The sequence below is a fragment of the Calypte anna genome, chromosome 4, assembly GCF_003957555.1.
Source record: "Calypte anna isolate BGI_N300 chromosome 4, bCalAnn1_v1.p, whole genome shotgun sequence".
Lineage (NCBI taxonomy): Eukaryota > Metazoa > Chordata > Aves > Apodiformes > Trochilidae > Calypte > Calypte anna.
Genome location: NC_044247.1, coordinates 18,003,410 through 18,027,064, shown reverse-complemented (window position 1 = coordinate 18,027,064; position 23,655 = coordinate 18,003,410). Strand labels below are relative to the sequence as shown.

The 23,655-nt window shown below is 46.0% G+C and overlaps 1 protein-coding gene across 4 annotated transcripts; it reads left to right on the top strand.

Moving 5' to 3' along the window:
* The first annotated feature begins 7,053 nt into the window (after positions 1-7,053).
* RLIM (ring finger protein, LIM domain interacting) lies at positions 7,054-20,440 on the top strand. 4 transcript variants are annotated; one of them, XM_030448892.1, is made up of 4 exons: positions 7,054-7,075; positions 16,122-16,310; positions 17,212-17,295; positions 18,108-20,440. In XM_030448892.1, exons 2-4 carry the CDS (start codon positions 16,142-16,144, stop codon positions 19,646-19,648), a joined length of 1,794 nt encoding a protein of 597 aa, XP_030304752.1. In that variant the 5' UTR covers positions 7,054-7,075; positions 16,122-16,141; the 3' UTR covers positions 19,649-20,440. The 4 variants fall into 4 exon arrangements, with proteins under 4 accessions (XP_030304752.1, XP_030304753.1, XP_030304754.1 ...); XM_030448893.1 differs by lacking the exon at positions 7,054-7,075 and adding an exon at positions 7,132-7,232 and having other exon boundaries at positions 18,114-20,440; XM_030448891.1 differs by lacking the exon at positions 7,054-7,075 and adding an exon at positions 7,145-7,232.
* The last annotated feature ends 3,215 nt before the right edge of the window (positions 20,441-23,655 follow it).

Below are 23,655 nucleotides of genomic sequence, written 5' to 3'. Positions count from 1 at the left end.
CTTCTCATGAAGGTGTGTTTTCCAGCCTTTGGGAAAATCGTTCTGGAGCCCAAACAGAGGTAACAAAACCTCCCTTGTCTTTCTTGGTGTCTCCCTTTTTGCTTCCCCAGCAGTGTTTGCTCCTCTTGGCAGAGCATCTCATTAGGAGCTGATTATTCCTCCTCTGAACCACTGTTTTCTGTGACTTTGTCACCCACCCCGTAGGCAGATGCTGCTCTATTCTTGGGCTGACAACTTTACATCTGCTGGCACTGAAAAAACCTCATTTTGTTTACTGAAGCTCAGCTCATTAAGTGATCCATATTTGGTATCAGTGACCTGCCCCTCACTTCTGTGTACCTGCAGATCACCAGTAATGATTTCATCTTTTCTTGCAGGTCCCCTGATCACACATTAAGCACTGTGGGGTCACCAAGCCAGAGAAAGGGAGCTGTGCCCTCTGCTTGCAATTACACTTGGAGACCTATCAGGTTTGTGTCCAATTAATATCTGTCACATTGGCTCACATCAGGCCTCTTTCTCAATCAAAATACCATGAATGACCAGATGTCTGAAGTTTTCTTCTGTCAGCACCACTCCTTTAGAGCAGGGCAGTAAGTCCCTGGTGAACCTGACCAAGTCTCCTTTTCAAAATGTTTCAGTATCTTCTTGAAATGATTTATTAGCCAGGCCTCCTACCCACATTATTTTTATGCTGTTTGGCTTGGCATGGCTGTCAGCATGTTAGAGACATCCTGTGTGCTCCAGAAAAGGCCAAACTTTCCCCCTCATCCATTCCCAGATGGGCTCAGACTTTAAGTGGGGCTTTTTGTTGACCCCTGCCACCTCCTCCAGGCTCCTGCTTGTTTGGGATCACTCCAACAAGGCACAAGTGGGAAGGAGTCTGATTTAAAAAGGGAAAGAGAGGAGTGGCAGGCAGCTTCTGGTTGGTGAAGCAGCAGGAATGAAACATTCTGGAAAGCTGTAAACAACTTCCTATCAAAAATGGGCAACACCACTTCCCTCCAGCAAAGTTGTACCCCACTGCTACTCCTTCTTTGGTGTCCTTTCCCAGAGAATGTCAAATAATGTTTCTCATTAGCTTCTGAGGAGCCAAAAAGCTGCAACAGATTTCACCTGGCCTCTTCTCTACCACCTGTGACAGGCCAGCCCAATTTTCTTCCCTTGTTTGCCCCCAGCTGCTTCTGTCCAGAGCCAGGGCTTCAAATCAGGTGTGGGAGAGCCTCTGTTATTCTGCCCTAATGCTGCAGGAACCTTTGTGTCTGTGGTGTCACATCCAGTGGCTCCACAGCTTCCCACAGGACAGTCTGCACCATGGGCAGAGCTCAAAGATGTTCTCCAGACCTCACAGATCTGTTCTGATGTTTCCAGCTCTCAGCTTGGAGAGCTCAGCACTCTGGGTGGGAACACCAGTGCCCAGGAGCTAAGTACCACCACATGGACTCAGGTTTTTTTCTGTCTAAACAGAGAAAAAAGGAAAACAGCTTCAAGTGGTTTTAACACTTAAAACCAAGAAAAAAAAAATCTCTTTTTTTAGAACTCTTCACCAATACAGTACTAGAGCCAAGGTGGGAAGCACTTCTCTTGGATCAGTTCTGGTGAGTTACTGCCTGAACACAGGATCAGGGGCAGTAACCAAGCACTCTGCAGTGTCCAGCACCTCAGTGTCAGGGTTGTATAAATTGCTACATTCTCTGCTTCCACTTATTTATTATTTTTGAGGCTTTTAGGTGCAACTGGATTTACCAAACTAGGTAGAGACTGGCAGTAAATGTCATGAGAGAAATCCTTTGGGCCTTTGCCACAACACATCATACAGCTTTATCCTACAACCTGCACAGGTGGAAGTGGGAATGGATTTTACCCCCTGAAGAGCCATTTGGTGCAAAAAAAAAAACAAAAAAAGAAACTACCAGGCAGGTAGTGGTAGGCACTTTATTTCTTCTGTTACCTGTGGTGGTGAGGCCACCAGAGGATTTTCTGTTTTGCAGGGCATTTACCCAGCACATTGGGCAGAACTTTACTCATTCTGCATTTCTCACACTATATGCAAGTTTCTTCCAGAAGCAAAGAGGAAGAAAAAGCTAACTGAAAAAAGTAAACAGCAGCCTGGCTTTAAAACCCCAGGTAGCAGGGGGTGCAGGCAGAACTGCTGGTTTTATGCTGCCCTGATTTCTAGTTAACAGCCTTTTTAAAGGCCAGAAAACACTAAGTGGAAAAACTGTCTTCTCCTTAGCAGGCTGCCTGCAAATGTGTGTGTGGCATCAGCTGCAGCAATGCACTGAGCAGAAAGATTCTGAGCAGCAGGTTCTGGAGAAACCCTGAGTTTCCCCACAGAACCCTGACTGTCCTGGTTTGTGCTGCCTTGAAGAGCACAGACACATCAGCTCTGCCATCCTGGGCACCCTTCCTCTTGCAGCAGCAGCTTCCTGAGCTCAGCTTCAGTCCTGGGATGTGGAGGGACCTTCCTGCCTGTCCACACCCCTGGCACAGGGTGAGCAGCACAGAAGCCAAGTGGAGCTTCAGGATCTCTCCTTTCAGTGAGCAGAAAAGAAAACGGAGCTTGTTTGGTCACCCAGGTAAGCCTTCACCCCACCTTTGGTTTGGCCTCATTTTCACACAGCTTTTGGATTTGTTGCCTGTTTGTTTCTGAAGCTTTCAAGAATCTGATCCTGGTTCTTGTGCCTACCTGGACCAAGTCTGTTATCCCCAAGTGAGGCTGAGCTGGGCTGGAATAACCTTGAGGTACTGTCTGAATGGAAAATGCTTTGGTGTATAACACAGAAATAAGGGCTTTTCCCCCCCACCCTCCATCTGCCTGCCTGCCCAAGGAGCAGGCCTGTTGCCAGGGTAAAGGAATAAAGTTAGGCTGTTAGAATTTGTTATTTCCTTAGTTTTCACCTCAAGTTTGTTCCAGTCTGGTACCTTAGTGTAAATTGGCTTCATTTCCCTGCTCAGTACCTGGATCTGCTAATCCGTTGAGTTTGTCAGGTCTTTTTTAAAATTATTTTTTGCTTCAGGTTTAGTGGCTCCCAAGAGATTGAGATTTTTTTTCCCACCTCACTGCATTTGGATTATTACTTATCTATATTGTGAATGTATCATTTTAATATCTGTTTTTAGAAAAAAAGGAAAAAAAAAAAGAAACCATCATTTTTCTCATCTAACACTGCGTATCAACTAACAGGGTTTTAAGACTCTGGGGGATTTGAAGCAAATTTATTTACCCTCATTGAAGAAAATGACATTAAACTTACCTGGGAAAAGTGTTGTAATTCTGCTTCACTACACATACATTAGCAAACTGAAAACACTTGAGTTACACCATGCTTTTGCTGTAGATTTTTGACTATTCCCTATACTGCAAAACACTCTGTGCAAATGTATTTCCCCCTGCAAGCTTTTTGAAGCTCATACACCAAACCTCTTGGGTTTTTTTCTTTTCAGAGCTGTTAAGGGTGTGTGTGTGCACAACCATTAATTGTTATTAACGTCAACTGGACACTGAAATCCACTGAGTGGCTTTCAAAAATCAGATCTGATTCTGCACCTGATCAGCCCTGTGAGAGCCTCTGCAAACAAACTCCCCCAAACCACACCAGGTAAAGTGCTTTGTCCTCAGCTGCCTGCCCTGTCTACCTCGGCTCCAAGTTTTTACCTCTGAAGGAAGGTGTGGATCAGCAGAACCCAGCTGCCACCTCTGTGCATCCTTGGCTGTCCATCTGGCAAACATCCACCTGAAGAAGTCAAGAATACAATGTTTTATTTCTCTGCTGCCTGCCCTCAGATAACCTTCAAGGGTTTTGGTAAGGTTATTCACTCAGAAGTATAAAAAGGAAGAGGCAAACCATGCCACTTGCCAGATGTCACAGAAATACCAGGGGCATGTTCCTGGAGGAGAAACCATCATCTTATCCCTCCCGTCCAACAGCAGAGTATCTTCCACCTCCCATTTGCTCAATAATCCCTAGCATTTTGCTGCTTGGCTTATTGGGGTCTAACAGAACCACTTTCATCCTGCTTGCCTGGTACCCAGAAAAGGGAGGGAGAAAAAGCAGGATTCACTTCCATGCACAGATCACCCTGTGGCAGCCACATCACCTCCTGTTTCTTCAGGTCTTTCAGGGCTGCTTTATTTCTTTTACTAATTGCCAATACTCACACTCTGGGACTGCCTTATCGGTTGTCAGCATAAAGTGATCAATTGTGTGCCCATCATTTGCCCTGGGAAGTGTCCACCTTTAACTGAGGGATTAATTGTGTGATTATAAGATGTTAATGAATTTGTATTCCTAACCAGTAAATTCAGAATTAAGCTAAGAAGAAAGTGAATATGGGGCTAGACAAAGCAATTGAGACCTGTAATTTTCCACAAAAACAGTGTAAGCAACACAAGCCCTTAACAAGACTAACTTGTCTCGGTGATAACCGAATCGTGGCTCTTGTTCTTAAAACAAGGCACTGCCAAGGCTAAGAAGGCACCAAAAGAATGCAAACATCTGCAGAGAGACAACATAAAAATGCCACAACCAGCAGATAAGGGAAAAATTATGGCTAGGGTCTCATTTTGCTCTGTAACAAGATAATGAATCATAGAATCATAGAAGTGGCTGGGTTGGAAGGGACCTCAGAGCTCATCAAGTCCAACCCTTGATCCACTCCCCCCGTGGTTCCCAGCCCATGGCACTCAGTGCCACATCCAGGCTCTTTGGAAAGATCTCCAGACACGGAGAATCCACTACTTCCCTGGGCAGCCCATTCCAATGCCTGATCACCCTCTCCAGAAAGAAATTCTTTCTCATCTCCAACCTAAACCTCCCCTGGCACAACTTGAGACCCTTGCCCTCTTGTCTTGCTGAGAGTTGCCTGGGAAAAGAGCCCAACCCCCCCTGGCTCCAACCTCCTTTCAGGGAGTTGTAGAGAGTGATGAGGTCTCCCCTGAGCCTCCTCTTCTCCAGCCTCAACACCCCCAGCTCCCTCAGCCCTTCCTCACAGGAATTCTGCTGGATCCCTTCACAGCCTCCTTGCTCTTCTCTGGACCTGCTCCAGCACCTCAATCTCCTTCCTGAGGGGCTGAGGGGCCCAGAACTGGACACAGGACTCAAGCTGTGGCCTCCCCAGAGCTGAGCACAGGGGCAGAATCCCTTCCCTGGACCTGCTGGCCACGCTGTTCCTGAGCCAGGCCAAAATGAAGTCAGCAAAAACAAGAAAGGTAAAGGGTTCAAGTTTGAGGAAGACTTCTTACTTCGTCCAAAGACCCCCTAACAATCCCCCCGATATCTCCCCGAGAGAGGGCTCCACCCAGACTCCACCTATCATGAATATTGTAATAACATGATGCAATCCCTGTCAATATATATGTAAAGCCCTTTTTAACATTCACAGAACTGTAATCAATATAAGGTAATTTTAGAGTTTTAGAAGCATGTGAGTGGAGCAGAGCCTCCCCGTGCACCCAGTGCTGTTCTGCTCACTGCAATTTCAATCATATTAATTAAATTAAACCCTTAACATAATATTGAGTCTCGCTCATTTTTAACAAGTGTCTTTACCTGCTACAAAGGCACCAACACACACACAGAGGGTTTTTCTCCCCAAAAGTTTCTCCAACCACTGGTACCTGCCAAGCACTGCCCACATCAAAAGCTTTGCTGTGGGTGAGGAATAATTTCCCCCAAACAACAAATATTTTGGTTCATTGGAAGGCCAAAAGGGCTTTGTGATGTTAAATTGATGCTTCCCCCATTTTTGCTCATTCCATTAAAAGCTGGGATTCTATCTTCCTACCCACTCAACAAACTTTAAATCCACCCCTAAACTTGACAGCACCTCTCTACTTATATAATAAACTGCCAAGGAGGAGAAACAAAAGTGTCTTGAGAGTTTCTTGAAACTACAGATTGTCAGAAATTTGCATTTTTTTTTTTTCTAGGTACAGGCTCTTGCTTCAAAATGAATGTAACTTCCTTGGAAGTCATCTCTGGTTTACTTTTCCTTCAAGTCTTTCTCAAGAGAGTGTTCAGGCACTGTGGTGGGACCTTTCCAGACTCTGAGGGAATCTTTTCAGCTCTCTACGGGAGCCAAGCAGAGTCTGAACCTTTCCCTCTCCTCACACAAGCACTGGTACTCAGCACCACACAAGCTCCCTTGGATTCAAAACTGAGAGGGGTTTTGTTTTGGTTTTTTTCCCCTGGTTCTCCCCTAACAATTTCTTTTCAGCCACAGATTTCTTCCCGCTCTGTCTCACCGATTCCTGACTTCACTTCTCTGCCCGAATGCCACGGGGGAGATGGGCAGACCTTGGGGGGGTCACATCCATGGGAAGGGTTGCAGAAAAATTAACCCCCGGAACAAAACTGACACAACAGGGGAAGCCTGGTGCTCCGTGAATTAAAGCTTACAATGGAAAAGGCGAATGATCTTAGTTGTTAAACTGCGTGGCACTTGTCTTTACTATGCCTACATCGGGTCAGCAGCAGAGAAAACCCACGTGGAGGAGGGGAAAGGCAGAAAAAGTGCACACCGGCGCTGACAGACATCACTCCTCCACTGACAACTCCCTTGGGAACCCTTTGCCGCCCTCACCCCCGGGGCCCCGAGCGCCCGCCCTGAGGTGACGCGAAATGGCCCCCGCCCTGTCCGGCCTGGCTGCCGCAGGGACACGGCCCTTCCTGCCCTCCGCCCCAGGAGGACACAGCCGAGCCCCAGGACCCTCCGTGGGGGTAGCAGGAGGCTGCAAGAAGCCGGAGGGACGTGAGGGACCCGGGAGGAAACGCGCCCTGCCCTCCCCTCCCCTCCTCCGCCTCCATGACAGCCCCGCACTTCTGCCCCTCTTCAAAATGGCGGCGCCTCCCTCCAGCGCTGAGGCCCGGGGCCGCTCTTTCCCCGCGGTCCTCCGGACTCGTTGGTTCCCGGCTCCCGGGTTGGGAGGGGGAGGGGGGGGAGGGGGCGGGGGCGGGGGGGGGGCGGTGCCTGCGCCTGCGCGGAGAGGCGCGGAGAGGCGCGCGCGCGCTCGCTCCCTCACTTGGCTTCGCTTCCGCTGCGCGGCGGCCGCTTCCGGTCCCCCCGTTCCCTGGTAACAATGGAGCAGAAAATGGCGGCCTGAGAGGGGAGGGCGGGCGGTGCTGCGGCTCTGGGAGGACGGGACGGAGCGGGGAAAAGAACCGGGACCGGGCCCGCTGAGGAGCTGGGAGAGCAGCGGAGCGAGAGCTGGGGCAGGGCGGTGGCGGGCGGTGAGTATCGAGGCTGCGGGGCCGACTCCTCAAAATGGCCCGGAGAAGGGAGAGGCCCAGGCCCAGGGGAGGCGGCGGCTCCTGCGGCCTCCTCGTCCCCCTCGTCCCCCTCATCCCGCAGCCGGGAGCCGCGGGGTCTCTCCTGCTCCTGCGCTAAGTCCCCGCCGTGCGGTCTGCGGGGTCCCGGACAGGGCAGGTCCCGGTTCCTGGTTCGGTTGGGGCTGAGGAGGCCGAAACCGCCCCTGGGCAGAGGCGGAGCGGGGCTGCCGTGAGGGAGCCGGGGGCGGTGATGGCGGCCTCCGCGCCGCTCTGCCCGGGGCCTTCCCGGGATCCCCGTCTCTCCCGGGATGGGCCGAGCTCTGGGGATTCTTCCCCTTTCTCCCGGGGCCTCTCGCCGGAGCGGGGCGAACCCGTTCCTCCATTTGGAGCTGGAGGAGGGGCCGCGCTTCCCCTTCAGGGAGGGCTCCCGGGCCTCTCACCCCCCGGGTATGCGGTTGGGCCGGAGGAGGAATTTAAAGCAGGGCCTTTTTTGGAGAGGTGGAGTGTGGAGCGGGGTGGGGGGAATCTCATCCGCTCTCCTGGGCCTGTTCAGTGCCTGCTTAAGGAATCGCAGCTCTTCGGGACCGTGTTTTGAGTCTGTTCTTGCCCTGAGTTGAGGGAAGAAGCCCTGTGGTGGGAGACAGGCAAGAGGAACTCAGGCTGGATCTGTTGTAAGAGTCTTGGTCAGCCCGTGGCCTGTTAAACTCTGTGCTGTTTGCTCTTCCTCTCCTGTTAGTTTCTCTCCAGTTAACCACGTCATCTTTGCTCTGTCACCTTAGCTTCCTGTGCAGGTTCTTCCTTCTCTCTTTAATGTTGTTTGTTGACATTTCAGGTTCCTGTTTGTTGGCTTTCAAAACCATTGTCAAGTCCAGCTGGGTGGATTTTCAGTCAGGTGCTTTAATAGAGGAGCAACAGCAGCTGCTGTATAGTAGGGAAAAGACAAGGAAATTATTAGGGCTTGTTATGTGTCCTCATTTTAGTCTGTTGTCAGTTTCTTAGCAGAAATACAGACTTTTTTTTTTTTTAGTAATCCTTCTGTTCATTTCCCTGTTTATTCAGAAATGTGGAGTCTTGTAGACTTGAAAGCAAGAACTGCAGGCTTGTAAACAAGAATTTCAACTCAGTTTTACCAACTACTACTGCCACACATCTGATTGGCAGTGCTGGTTAATTTCAAGTTACAAATCAGTGTCAAAGTGCTAAAGAAGCAATTTGTCCCTGAATTTTAATTGCAGTCAAGTCTCCTTTTTAAAAAAAAAATTAAACAGCAGGGTGCTTCTTGGGCAATTAATTATCTTAATTGAGAATAAGGTATTTTTTGTTGTAGTGATCGACCAGCACTTCAACTGACTGTGTTTCTTCTGCAGGTTTTACTGTTTTGGAATTAAATACAGTTTGGAATTATGTCTTGTCTGCTCCTGACAGGGGAGCACCCAGCACACATTACAAAATGAAGGGCTTCTTTTGTGGTGCTGTTTGGAGGGGAGTGAACAAGGTGATCCCTACATGGAAATGTTTTTGGATGCCTGTGTGTTAATCCACCTGCCCAACTTCCTTCTCTCTTCCTTTTCCCCATGGGAGTGGATCAGAATAAACTCCTTGATCTTGGTAGGATGCTTCTGGTTGCAGTGGAGGGGTTGTAATTCTTTTATTTACTTTCTTTTCATGCACTTGAGCCTTAAAATTACATTTAAGTCCAGTTTGCACAGCTTAACAAGTTGCTAGGCTATTCTAATTTTTTTTTTCTGGGTAGGTGGGTCTCCATGCATTCAAGTGTTTGAATCCAAGATTATTGGGTATTTTAGCCAAGTTTCTGTGACTTAGTCCTGATGAAAGCTTATCAGCTCTTTGAGTCTGCAAGATTTAACCTTGAAGGGATAAAACCACAGGTGAGCATCTCTCTCCTCAAGATGTTTAACTGAGTCTTGTGCATCTCAAAAAGATTATTCCCCAACAGTGCAGAGTCAGGCCCCTTGTGTGGGGAGCAGAGATCACCAGAAGCTTCACAGGTTCTTGGTTTTGCTTTTGCACAGGTTCCTGGCTGCAGATAATCAGAAATTCCCAAACCTGTGTCTCTGTCCAACTGCCCAGGTGAATATTAACAAGGTCCTTGTGAAAATTTCTTGCTGTTGAAGCTCAGCTTTTTACACAGGGTGGTCTGGACTCTTAAAACCATCTAATGAGAGCTGAACATGAAGGAAAAGTCATCACATGTAGTCTCTTAATTAAAAAGTTAGAAACCTTTTGCTTGGAACACTCAGTTGGAGTGGAGGTGTGCACAGCCTTGTTAAAATGCTTGAGTGTATCATCAGAAATGGAATTCTAGTCCTAGAGATCTACTTCAACTCAAATTTTACCCCATTTTTTTTTCCTGTGCATTTGTCAGGCCCTGGACATCACCCACAGAAATCCCCAGATTTCTTCTGTGGGTTGTGGGCTTTTTCCTGCCTCAGCAGCAGTTCTGTGGAGAGAGTGAGATGCAGTGGTAAATTTAAAGATAGTTTTTCTTTTTTTTTTTAATTGAAATTCAGGGAGTTATGATTGGCTTAGTGCTCTCACTAACCACAATTCCTGTCTCTTCAGAAATCAAAACACTGCAGGAGGGTCAGCATGGAGTTTTGTGGCTACAACTTCCTTGGATGTCAGTCCTGTTTATCCTCCTGTCTTTCAGTGTCAGCACTGGTTACTTGCATGCAGAATCTCTTCTTCCTTTGAGCTTTAGCCTTTTTGCTTTGCTGACCTAGAGGCAAGCTCACTTTTGGGGGAAAAAATACAATTTCATGAGTCTCCAGTGCTGGAAATCTGTTACATCTTGTATACATTGAGCTTTTTGTTCTGTGTTATTGTCTGAATTTGGGAGCAAAAGGCAATATTATCTTAATTTCCTTTTCAACACATATGTGAAAAATGTTTTAGTGAGTGCAAAGGATAAAAATGTGGAACTCTGGGGTTTGGCAGCTCTTACTGCATTTTATTTTCAGAGCCCCATCTTCCTTCCACATGCTCTCAGCATTCTGGAATCACCAGGTTCTACTCTTTGTACAAAAGGTAACGTTGGAAAATTACAATGATTTCGGGGTTTTTTAACTCTTTGAGTTTGTAATTGCCACAGGAAGTTTGAGCAGGGCTGCTGGAATTCTCTACCCTGGTTTCTTCACTTTTCAGGAGCTGGAAGTACATCTGAGAGGGTTTCTCTCCTCAACAGTGATTCTGTTGAAATGGTTTCCTGGTTTTTTAATTCATTCTGTGGAATTTTCTGCCAGAATATCCACCTGCTCTCTCTTGTTTGAAATGGCATTTCAGAATGACATCTCGTTGTAGGGCCTTGGCTTTGCCACGTACTGGGGCAGTGAAATGGCTGTCTTGATGTTTAACACCCCATGTTCTGTTGGGATTTAAATTCTAAAGCAGTTTCCACTTCATAGAAGACAAAATTTTCTTCCAGCTTACCAAATGCAGTACAAGTTGTATGATTTATTTGTATAAATATATATATATATACAAAGGAGGCATAGGGAGTTCTTGAAAGTTGAAAATTTGGTGAATTCAGTAGAAACATGATAAAAAAATGGATTGCTCATCAGTGTCAACAGAATGCAGAGGTAACGGGGGGGGGGGGAAGAAAAGAGTGGATCCAAAATTCAGAATTGCTGCTTTGAAAACAATATTTGTTACTTTTTACCATTTCTAAGGTGCTGTTGAGTGAGCTGTACCTGTGCTATCAATCCTGGGTGTGGTCACAAAAGGAACTTGTGCACCTGCACAAAAAGAGGGGGAAAAAAAAAAAGCAAACCAACCCCACAAACTTAACATAATGAAGCCCTGTGAGTGATGCAAATAACTGTTTGGTTTCACTGTCTCGTGGCAGCTTTTAATGACAGGAGTCACTGACAGGCTTTGCATCTGCTGCTGAGCTCACAGACCTGAGCCACCAAATACTAAGCTGGAAATTCTGCTGTGTCTTAACTTTCTGCTCGTTCTGAGGGTGGGTAAATTGGCTTCCAAGTTTTTAATTCTTCTAGGAAGATTTAGTACTTGGAAGGCAGGGTGGGTCAGATGAATCCTGTGCGTGGAATTGGTTCTGTTTGTGCTTGAAGAAGCCCGGGGTGAGGGAACTGCCTGTTCTGGCTGCTGTTCTGTGTCATTTGAGAAGGGGAATTGGAGAGACTGCTGGCTGGGGCTGGGCCTGCCAAAGGGATGGTTTGTTAGAGCTGCTGGAGTCAGAGTTCACCCCAAGAACAGGCAGCTGTGTTGTACTTCTGCTCCAGAGCTAAAATGTCTTTGAGGTACGTTCAGTGAAAGCAGAGGAAGAAAAAAGTCATTAATCTCCAACAGCCCCAACCAGAAAATAAGGATTTCTGCCTTCCTCTACTGACTCACTTCTTTTTGTCAAAGGTTTGATAATTTCTGCAGACTGGAAATAAGCAAGGTGCTCTACTGGTTGAAGTACCTAATTAAGATGAGGTTATGAATCATAAATGAGAAATTAGCCTTCTGCTGAGCACATCTCTGAAGCACTTATTCATATTGCCATCATCTTTTTTGTTTGTGCAAAGGTATTAATTATGTTGCTGGGACGTGAGGTAGTTGAGGAAATGTTCCTAACATCCAGGGCACTGCAGATTCCCATGTAATGTTGCAATACCAGTAACACCTAGATGGGGATATGTTCTGAGCACCTGGGTTAGTTCTGCAGTTTAACTAATTCAGTGCCTTTCTCCTGCTAAAGTTTGAGACCAGAAAGCCAGTGAAGATTATAGCTTTTGAGGTAGTGCTTTTTTTTTTTTTTTTTTTTTTTTTAACCCTTCACAACTGACTTCACAATATTTGAAGTTTTAACCAATTTAGTGTAATGAGAGCTCAGTTTTATGTTTCATTGTTTAGTTTGGTCTTTTTTTAATTTAAAAGATGAGGAATGCAGGCTCAAGTAGGGTCTTGGTAACTCAAAGAGAATTGATGTCAAGAGATATTGCACCTTTTTGAAGGAGGAAGAGTCAGGGATGGATCACTGTGCCTTACACTCCATGAATACTTTTTCTGGGAAGAATTCTGCAGCCTGCTAAGCAGGGTGGAGACACACAGGATTATTGTTGTTGAAAATAAATGGACAGCACAAGTATTTTATCAATGCTTGCTGCCTCCCTGGATTGTTTTTAAGGAGCAGCAAATTCCTGACAAACTTGATGTAGTTTACACACGACCTGGCGTAAGGGAAAACATGAAATCTGTCAGTGCTGTAAGAATGGTAACTTTGCATTGCTAAAGGAATATGTAGTACTCTGAAACTGCTCCTGTCCCAAAGAGCATTCTAGTACTTCCTCGTCAGTAAGAGTGTAACAAGCTGTACCTTTTGTGGGCTTACTGGTTTTGCTTCTGCAGTCTTGAGCAGAAGTGGAGAGGCAGCTAATCATCTGTGCTCTGAAACCTCCCAGGCTGTCGAAGCATAACTGCAGGGAAGACACTTTGCTGACTTGTGGAAGGATGGGAACACCAATTAAGGATTCACTGTGGTTAATGTGTCTGGATGTTCAGCTGCTGAAAAATATGTCCTTTCATTTTTTTATTTATTTCTTCATTTTTAAGAAGAAAAGAATTTATTCTAACTACGATTCCATTTTGTGCAGCCTTTAGGTGATTCCCTCCCTCTGTGTTTTTCCCATGAGGAGATTTTTATTGCTGGGCATCTCAGTTCAAGTTGTCAATCATCAACAAATATGAACTTCCTGCTCATAGATGTGACCTTCCCCACCTTCTGTCAACTCGGTGTTCACAAGGGAGGGCACTAAAGAAGGAAATTCTGACTCTTTTAGCTTGGACAAGAACCAAGTCTTACTTTGAGCTGAACTGCACCCCTGGAAGAAAGAGGAGCAGAGCTGAAGTGTGCCTGCTCATTAGATACTCAAATGGTGGTGGTTTGGTTGTAAGTTTAAAAGGGACAATGTGGACAGTGAAGGGACAAGGTGATAAAGCCTTGGGGTAGAAATCCCAATTCTATTTATTTACTTTTTGCAGTCCCAGAGGAGTATTGTCCCATTTGCTGTCAGGAGTAAGGCAGGGGGAATGTCTTGGTGTGAATTTGTGTGGTTTTTACCTATTCCCATCAGTGTAAACATCCCCTCTAGATCCAGAGCTTTTCCAAGCTGAGGTACAGGGGGGCTGGTGTAACCTGTTACAGTTGTTTGCAGTAGGAAAGCACAGTGAGTTTGGTACCTGTAGAAACAACCCTGACATCAATAAAATTCTCCATTCAAGATCCCACCACTGAGGCTTTTTTCTCAAGAATAGCTTTTTTTTCAGCCTTGACCAATAGCTGATTTTATGGTTTACGAGGGAAAGCATGAGATGAAGGAGACGAGCAGAGCAAACCTGGACATGATTTAAGCTTTGTTTTATTCTGAGCAGTTCTAGAGGATCCCCTAATGAAGTGTACATCAGCCTGTTGGTCAAGAAGACATTCATTTTTTCCCCCAACTTCACTTGTTTTGACTTTGTCCCTGGAGTGGTTCCCCTTCATCTTCTGAAGTGGAAGGGGCAAATGTTTTTTTTACTCAAAATAGGCATCCTACAGTTAAGGTGCCTGTAAGCACTGGAATTTGCAGTTAAAAGGAATATTTCAAAGCATAGGCAGTAAAGAAATACCCTGCTTTGTATGCATGGTGGGGCTCTCTATTTTTAAAAGCTGTTGTAGAATTAGCTTAATGCTTACAAACATGTAAAGAGGACATTTTCTCTGTGGTACAGGCAGGAAATACCAAGGGGCAGTCATTTAGGGTTTTACAAACCTTTATGCTGCTGCCATCCCTTAGCATCTTATTTCATGCCCTTATTTTCTTAATTCTCTTGGCATCTTTGTTTCCTTGTCCTCAAAAGCAGGATGGCAAAGTTGTGAGACCTATCCCCAGAGAATATGCATCTTCCAAGGTTTTATTTGGGAGGCAAATTTCTTGTTCTACTTGAGGCTTCGTGCAAGTGTTTCTTTGAAAAACATTTCTCTTGGTATCTCTGGTACCTCCTCTAGACTAAATATACCTTGAACTGCAGTTACTTGGAGTCAACGTTCTGCTAGAGAAACCTTGAAAAATAAATAGTTTTGAGTTCCAAGCAAATGATGTTTTCATTAGGACTACGTGGCTGAGCTTTGAAGGGCAGACAGATTTCATAACTGAGCCCAGTCCCCGTTGCAGGGAGCTGCTGGAAACATTGCACAACTCCCACCCTGAATGGCTCCATTTATCCCTGGCTTGGACAGTCATGTCACCTGCCAGGCTTCAGACACAGCCTTTGAGGTGCCCCAGAGATTTAGCAGTGCAGGGCAAGCTGGTGGGCTCCTCTTTGAAACACTGGCCCCACCAGTGATCCCTGCAGCTTGCTGCTAAAAAAAGGTGGGGAGTGAGCCTCATTTCTTTGGTAAAATGGTAGAAACTCACAGGTAACTCAGTAGCCTTGCCACCCAGTGGCAACAAATCAGTTGTGCCTCAATCTGAGTAACCTAAACCCAAGTTCAGCTGTGTCAGAATCCAAGACAAAGAGGGTTGGGGGAGCTGTTTTAGCATCTCTGGGTCTGCAATAACAGGATCTCCAGTCCCATGGAATTTTCTGCTCTTCCTCTCTGAGGTTGTCAGCCCACTTCAATGTCCACGTTTCCACAGGAGCAGTTGAAATAGCTGCCCTTGCAGATGCTGCAGTGCTGCTCTGCTCTGGAGGAGCACTGCTGGAAGCTGTGGACAGCCTTGACTTGACAGCTGTGCTGAAAACCCCCAAAAAAGATGCTTTTTGCACTAGGCAGATGTCAAAGTCTTGGAGAATTTCCAGTGAGCAGCAGAAAAGCTTTTATTCTTCCAGTATTTTCATGTCACATGAAGTATGGTTTAAATGAAAGGAATGTTTTCTGATGGGGGGGGATGTTATTGCAGAGCTTTTTAGCATGCTGAGGATTAGGTTGCTAATCACCTCTCTGGGCAACTAGATTCTACCAGTTGTACAGGAAAATTCTTGATGTTGTGAGGAGTAAGGCATGGTGATTAAGAAAACTAGTTATTTTGACTTCATTTGCTAGATTTGCATGGCACAACTAGTGCCAGAATGTCTCCTGTATTTGCATGCCTTTTGTTTTAATATTTATCAAGTAGAGATATGGCATTCAGTGATTTTTTTTTTTTTTTGAGGGAGAAACATTGTCATCTCATTTAACTAAAAAGCAATGAGAATATATTTAAAAGATAATAAAAGAAGATAATTCTTGGGAGCAGAAGTTACAGCTGGTATTGTACTCACTGTGGAGTTTAGTCCTGGATGTTCAAGTCGACACCATGTAGTCAGTAAATGCTGACACTTGCAAGCAAATTCTCTTGATTTTACAAACCCTTTTCCTTTTTTGTTGTTGTTTTTCATTGGTGTTTTTGCACACAGTGTTCCATACAGTCTCCCATCTTCTATACTTGGATTTTTCCATACCCTTTCCATCCTACTAGAGTTCCCTGGGATGGTGAAGAGGATGTTTCTTGTCAGAGTCAGCGTGGTTGGGGTGGCTCGGACCTCCTGTTGTGCTATGTGGGGCAGATGCAGTATCAGGAGTATTTCAGGCTAAAAAGCTGTCCATCCTTGCTGCTTTATGGCATGTTTGATAGTGATGGGCATAGGTTTTGTGGGTACTTGCATGCTGTGAGGATGATCTCAGTTTTGGTCCCTGTAGGAACCCACCTCATCCTAAGTGAAGCCTCACCAGCAAACAATTCCTCCCCTCCCCAGACTGAAGGGTGACAGCAAAGAACTTGGCAGAGGGGAAGTGTGCTTGGACTCCATGCCATGCTTCACTACACTGGATGAAGGGTTTGTTTTCTCCTCTTGTAGGTACTCTTCCACTCACCAAGATGGAAAGCTCAGATTCTAGTGATAAAGGCAATGTTGATCAATCAGAAGCACAACGTCAGAGCCAGCTGGATCGGTTGGATCGAGAAGAAGCTTTCTATCAGTTTGTAAACAACCTGAGTGAAGAGGACTACAGGCTTATGAGAGATAACAATTTGTTAGGAACACCAGGTAGGTAATCCTTGTGAATGTAAGTCCTACTAGAACAGCTTGTAGATGATTTGTATCATTTTCTGTTCGCTTCAGACTGTTTCAGCCAGTTGGCTTGTGTGCTGCAGTTGTTTTTCCTGGTAGGAAGCAGCTTCTTGTTAATTTCTGCATAGACAAATCTGAGCCATTCCTCTGTCTAGAGGAGAGGTAGTTAGGGTAATTAATCAGATACAGTAATCAGTAATTAGGGATTAATCAGATACAAAAATCCAGTGTTTACACCATTTAGCAGGAACAGCCAGTTCCTGACTTGACCCAGTTATGGACCCTTACACTTTTGATTGAAAAGTAATCTCCCTTAAGCACCTATGTTAAACTTCTGTGCTGGTGAGGTTAAGAGTTGGTAACTAGGCTAAGCAGTCTGCTGCCAGATTCTGCATGGGCATTTTAATGTCAGTTTTCAATGGACTTATTACTTTAAATTGACTCTTTGTAGGATGATGCCTCATTCAAAACAGTTTTTCATTGAAAACATGACTTCAACTAATTGAAGCTTAATAACCATGCTTGTGAAGGTGTTATCTTGCCTGTTTTACCCTGGGCAGCCATTTAATTGGTATAGGATGATGAAAATTGTTGTGAAGTTTTAGAGGTCACAGAACCAGAAAGTACATCTGCCTTCAGTAGGTTGGAACTGTTGAATCTTTCAGCTTCAGCAAAAACTGATTTGGGACAATGGCCCTGTAGTGTCTGAGGTTCCCCCTAGCAACCTGTTTGACAGTCTCATTATGGCAGGATTTAATTAGAAAAAAACCCCAAAATAAGACAAGCAGTGGCTTGTCTCTTCTTTAGAAGCTTTTGATAATGCTTGCCATCCATCTGACTTGGAAATATTTGTGGAAAATTTTGCTTATTTTCTAAGGTGAAATTACTGAAGAAGAGTTGCTGAGAAGGCTACACCAAGTTAAAGAAGGTCCACCACAGCAAAACAGTGATGAGAATAGAGGTATATACAGTATTTGTGAACACTCTTAACTTTAGCACCCCGTATGGACCTTAACTTGAGTGCAGGAGTGGGACAAGTTAAGCCTAGGCAGGTGCAAGGTGAGCTTTGTTTCAAAACTAAGTTAACGTTGTCTGCTGTCTGCTGCAGAGGTCAGTTTGGGACAGATTTCACTCCTCATGCATCTGTAATTGAATCAAGATGAAGTTTCATTTAGGTTTCTACCCCCCCTTTATTTTTTTTTTAATATTGCCTTCTGCTCTGCTCCCTTCTGGGATGCTTTTGGGCAGTCCCTCTCTTTTTTATTCACCATTCTACCCTTCCAAAGGTGCTCTGTTTCATAGATTGGTGGAGCACACTTGGAGCTTGCCACCGGGGTTCATTCTTTAAGCAAGAGAGATTTGCTGCCAAGCCATCCTTCAGGGGAAGGCTGAGGCCAAACTTAGTTCTTTATTTAGCAGTCAGTAGATCAGTGAATTGTTTGGAAAGGAAAACACAGAATATTGATGTGTAATGACAGCTGAAATGTGACCTCACATTTACTGATGATAAGTAATCTGTGTTATTTTGATGACTTGTTTGCTGTGGGATGGCTGCAGCCTATCTGTACCCATCAGAAAAATGTCCACTCCTGCTCCCTTCAGAGAGCTTTGGTAGATAAGAACCCGAGATGCTCCACATGAACCACAACTCGGGGAGGATTAACCACTTCCCAACGGTCACTAGTTAAAAGCCAGCAATGATTTTCTTGGAAAAAGCTGTCTCTCAGGTTAGCTCAGCACTCTGATTTTGGTAGTTCCCTTTCTTTTCTGCAGGTGCAGAGTCCGCAGAAGATGTTTCAAATGGAGACTCCATCATCGACTGGCTGAATTCAGTCCGACAGACTGGGAACACCACCCGGAGCGGGCAACGAGGAAACCAGTCCTGGAGAGCAGTGAGCAGGACTAACCCAAACAGTGGTGACTTCAGGTTTAGTTTGGAAATAAACGTCAACCGGAATAACGGGAACACAAATCCGGAAACTGAGAACGAGCCATCTGCGGAGCCTTCCAGCGGGGAGGATCTGGAAAACAGCCAAAGTGACTCTGAAATTCCAAGGTCTGAATCGCCGCCATCTGTCAGGCAGGCTGGAGCAGAGAGGAGCACTTCGGAGGAGCTGACAACCGAGGAGGCTTCACCTCCTAGAGGGCAGAGGAGAGCAAGAAGCAGGAGTCCAGAACAGCGGAGGACGCGGGCTAGGACTGATAGAAGTAGGTCACCTATTAATCCAGTGAGCGAGCCGCCTCGCAGGTCTCACCACACCCCATCATCTCAAACACCCGAGCACTCCTCGGCCACCGAAGCCGAGGGGAGCTCCAGAACCAGGCAGCACCTGACCCTGAGGCAGCAGCACACGGCGGGGACCGAGGTGCCGGGCGACAGCCCCGTTCTGTTTCCCGGCCCAGAAACGAGGCCTCCCCCTCAGGCAGCGGGGCCTTCGGAAACCAACGGCCCCAACGAGCCCGCAGCTCCCGGGCAGAGGCCTCCAACCATAGTCCTGGATCTCCAGGTGAGAAGAGTTCGTCCAGGAGAGTACCGGCAAAGGGACAGCATCGCCAACAGAACTCGCTCCAGGTCCCAGACCCCCAACAACACCGTCACCTACGAGAGCGAGCGGGGAGGGTTCCGGCGCACGTTTTCCCGTTCGGAACGGGCCGGGGTGAGAACTTACGTCAGCACCATCAGGATTCCCATCCGGAGGATCCTAAACACGGGCTTGAGTGAGACCACCTCGGTGGCAATTCAGACCATGCTGAGGCAGATCATGACGGGCTTCGGAGAGCTGAGTTACTTCATGTATAGTGATAGTGATGCTGATCCTAGCGGCCCGGCTCCCAACCAGAACATGGATACTTCGGAGGCTCAGAACGGAGCCGGTGGTACTTCCAGCAGTGAAAGCACAGATGTTAGCTCAGGGGAGGTGTACGAAGGGGGCAACGAAGGGGGGTCAACATCTGGCACCAGACGGGAAGGGCGGAACACCAGGGGATCGGTCACCTTTGAAGAGAGCGGCTCTCTCCCCTTCCTTAGCCTAGCACAATTTTTCCTCCTCAACGAAGATGACGACGACCAACCCAGAGGACTCACCAAAGAACAGATTGACAACCTAGCCATGAGGAATTTTGGTGAGAGCGATGCTCTGAAAACCTGTAGTGTCTGCATCACGGAGTACACGGAGGGCAACAAGCTCCGGAAACTGCCTTGTTCACACGAGTACCACGTCCACTGCATCGACCGCTGGTTGTCAGAAAACTCCACTTGTCCCATTTGCCGCCGAGCAGTCTTAGCTTCTGGTAACAGAGAGAGCGTTGTCTGAGCGAGATCTGGATTGATGGCCAAGCAGCTGGTGTGATAGTGATGGGCAAAGAAGTCACTTCCTTTATGGCCACTTTTTGAGTGGTGCCTCAGTGTACAGTAAGGACTCGGAGTGAATCTTCCCCCGCCAATGTGTTTTCAAGCTTTTAAAATTGGAAAGTTAATTAGGGTGCTCAAGATCTAGTCAAGTTCGGGTGTTAAATTTCACTTGTCCAAAGCCATCTGCCCACTTTATAATCCTTTTTTCTTTTTTTTCTTTTTTTTTTTTTTTTTTTTTTTTTTTTTCTTCATGAAGAGTATTAAATTCTTTTCCCCACACCCAGCCCCTGCCATCCCAGTCCAGCAATCATTTTGTCCTCAAGGTTGTGCTCAGGAGGAGTTCTCAGAGAAGTCATCCCACCTAAACGTACGTGAGAAATCCAACACAAGAAATCCAACTCTCTGAAAAAAAAAACCCCAATAATATGAACTGAATTGCACACTTGAATATTCTTTTGATTTTTTTTGTCCTGGGTTTAATATTGGACATGTCTGTGTAAATAACACTAACGTTAGCCCTTTCCCCATCACTATGGCACGCTGTAGGATGAGCTGTTAGCTTAATTGGGATATTTATCTTGTTGTGGAAATATAAGAATTGCCTATGCTTGTTTAAATAAAAAAAAAAAAAAAAAGGAAAAAAAAGAAATCTGTTTTAAAATTGTAAAGCTTTTTTGTAGAAGCTCATTACTTTTCCAATGCACTGTTGTACTAACGCATTAAGAATTAAAATTGTACCATGCTTAGAAATCAAGGATGCTTTTCATACAAAAACCCCACCCCACAGAGAGCAAACTAAACACAGGAGAGCTGCTTTTGTAAGTGTGTACCTGTCAAGAGCAGTGCATATCTGTACTATTTATGTGAACAGCTACTGTAATATAAAACTGGTTGAATTAGACATCTTAATTGCATTAAAAAAAAAAAAAAGGAAATGAAATGTTCTAATTGCAGTGTTTTGCAACAGGAATGCCACCAAGAAAGAGGATAAAACATTAGAAGTGGTTTTAAAGGCTGGTTATTTCTTGGTCTGGTTGCTAATCTCTGATAGTTCAAACTGGTGAGGTTTCTGCCCGGTTTTTCTCTTTCAATTTTGAGGCAATTCTCTGTAACTCATCAGCAGACAAGTGTTGACAGGTTTGGTTTTGTTTTTTTTTTCCTTCCCCACCAGCTTCAGCTCTATTAGTAACCTCTGGATCTCTTGAGCAAACATGCTGATACCAGCACCAGTAGCCTGGGACTCAAAGTAACTGGAAAACAGGTTATTAGTGTTAGGTTAAACTTGAGTATCAGAGTTTATGATGGGAATACACTCCAAACGTGTAACCAGTTCTAAGAACAACATGTAAAAATCCCAACAAACTCTTTATGCTCGGATGGAAACGAGTTGAATTTCCTTTTTACAATTATGTACGTGGCAGATGGAGAAGTGGAGAACGTACCTCAGCTCCCACCAGTGTCAGGGGAAAACATCCTTGGCCCCCAGTGACCCGTTCTTTGTTTTATGCTCTACTGATTGTTATTTTTTCAAGCCCACATGTACAACAGGGAAAGCAATATTTATTTCAGCTCCAGGGCAGTAGTTAGGAAGGGATATGAACTGCTCTTGCTGGCTCTATAAGGAAACGTTTATTCCTTGGGTGACAAAACCAGAGTTGCTGCTCTCTTTTTTCCCTATAAAAACCACAGTTTGGGTGTTTCATAGTGGTGGTTGCACAAACTACAGTGTCTGCTCCAAGCCATTTTAACATCTCACCAGTTAGTTAAGGATCCCACAACATCCCAGAATTCCAGAGTTTTTCCAACGTGTGCGTTTCATGGGGTTTGGTTTGGTTTGGTTTGGGGGGAAACCCTGGCTGGCTCTTGAGCTCCTTTTCCTCCCAGAGGGACACAGGGTGGTGGCAGAGGAGGGGGTACGTGTGTTCTCTTTGAACAGGAGAATAAATAAGCTCATGGTTTTGAACTTTGCCTTGGAGAACTGGCAGTTAGCTATTGATTTTCAGGTGCTGGACCCTAGGCCAGAAATTCCTCAACAAAATAACACTTCTGAATTCCTTCCAGGAGTGTTTGTGTAGCAGATACACGCTCTCTGTTGCTGCTTCCAGGAGCTTTACTGATGTACTGGAGTGTAGAAGGAGGGAAAAAAACCCAACATACCCAACCAACCTCCTTTTGGTGAATCCCATGTTAGGTTCCCAAAGCCTGATGTGCATCTTTGAGGACCAGAAAGGAAGGAGCCCAGTAGTGCTGATGAGGGTGAAGCCCAGCTGAGGCATGTGTCATTTGGCATTGCTTTGGGTTTTTTTTTTTTTATGTAATGTTCTGAGTTTCCAGTAACTCTTCACGTGGATAGAATCAAGCTTTGCAGTTTTGTTCTAGCTTAACAGCAGCATGCCTTAACATTTTCTCTTTCTGTAACAATAGCAACTAATAAAATGTTGGCCCCTTCCCAAGTGGTACTAAGAACAAATAATTTAACCTCGGTGCAGGAGACCTTGAATATTCTGAGGTGGTTTTATTCACCTTTGGGCAAAGCTGAGCTGAAGGTGCTGGGGATTTGTTGCCTGGCGTCTGGAGGAGTTGGCAGAAAGGAGATTGCTGATGCAGCAAAGCCCTGGTTCTGTAGCTGAGTCATCTGTCGGCCTCTGGTAATTCCATTTCCAGTCTTCAAGTGATGCTGGAGCTCGGAGAAGCCCAAGTTAACACTTTGTTTGCTAACAGAATGGGGAAGCCTCTGGCCAAGGTTCCCCATTGGCCTCACCGACAGTTTATGAGTCACTTCGGTGCTGACCATTTGTGCTTCCACCTCCTTCCCTTTCTGCTTTCTGGCTGTCAGAGGAGGGATCCAGCTGCTCAGCTCAGCCTTGCAGCCAGGGGAAGGGTTAAAAGGGACCATTTGGTCCTTGTCGGGGGTCGGAGGGGACAGAAAGGAGGAGGCTGAAGCTGCAGAGCCTTGATCACAGTGCCACCCTGTGGGAGCCTCTCCTGCAGAGCCAGGAGGAGCCCTGGCACGGAGCAGCCCTCTGGCTTGTGTATGAAGGCTGGGGTGCTTTGTTCCATTGGGAAGGTGGGGCCCTCAGCTCTTAAACTGCTGGGTTTGGGGGGTTTCTATTTTTCCAGCCACCTAAACTTGGGGTCTTTTGAGTCTGGTGTGGGAGCTGAATTCCTTTCTGGCAGGACAGATCTGTATCTGCAGGATGTCCTTACACAGCAAAGTACTCACTTGGCCAAAACCTTCACCACCCCCCAGGATTTGTCATTTGTTTGTTTGATAGGTTAATGCAGATTTTGAACTGATACAAGAGTTATGTGGGGGGGTTTTTTAATTTTTTTTTTTAATTGGATCTTTCTCTCTTAAAAGACCGCAGCGAGTTGTCCCTGGGGTCTGTTAGATTTCCCTTTCACATGAACCTTTTTTAATGTCTTCAGACAAGTCGGGCCTTTTGCAAAGAACTTGTAGGCAGTTAATTGACTTGGTTCAAACCTGATTTGATTAGTGGAGGTACTGCATGCATAGAAATGGCTCATTAAAAGTTTTAAAGAGGCTTTGTAGTGCTGGGCGGGCAGGGCCATGATACGGAGCCGCTTGGAAGGGGCCGGAATTGTCCATTGTGTCAACTTGCAACCGAGTGGATTTCCCAGCACAGTTGGCACAATGGGCCCTAGGAACTGTCAGCCCAGTTTCCTGTCACTTGGCTGGATTATGCAAATGCAGGGAGCTGGTTCCCTGGTGGATCTGCAGCCCGTGTTTATCTTGGAACACAAAGAGGAGGTTCCCAGTGGTCTCACAATAATGAGGGTCTGGTGTGAAGAGGAGAAGAGAATGGTGGTTAAGGCTGACCGTGGGTCCCTGAGGCTCAGCAGAGCCATCAGGGGGTTTCCTGGAGCTCCTGGTGCCACCTCTGCAGTCACAGGGCCACCTAACTCTTTTCCCTCACCTTTCCTTTGGGATCCTTTTCCTTGACACAT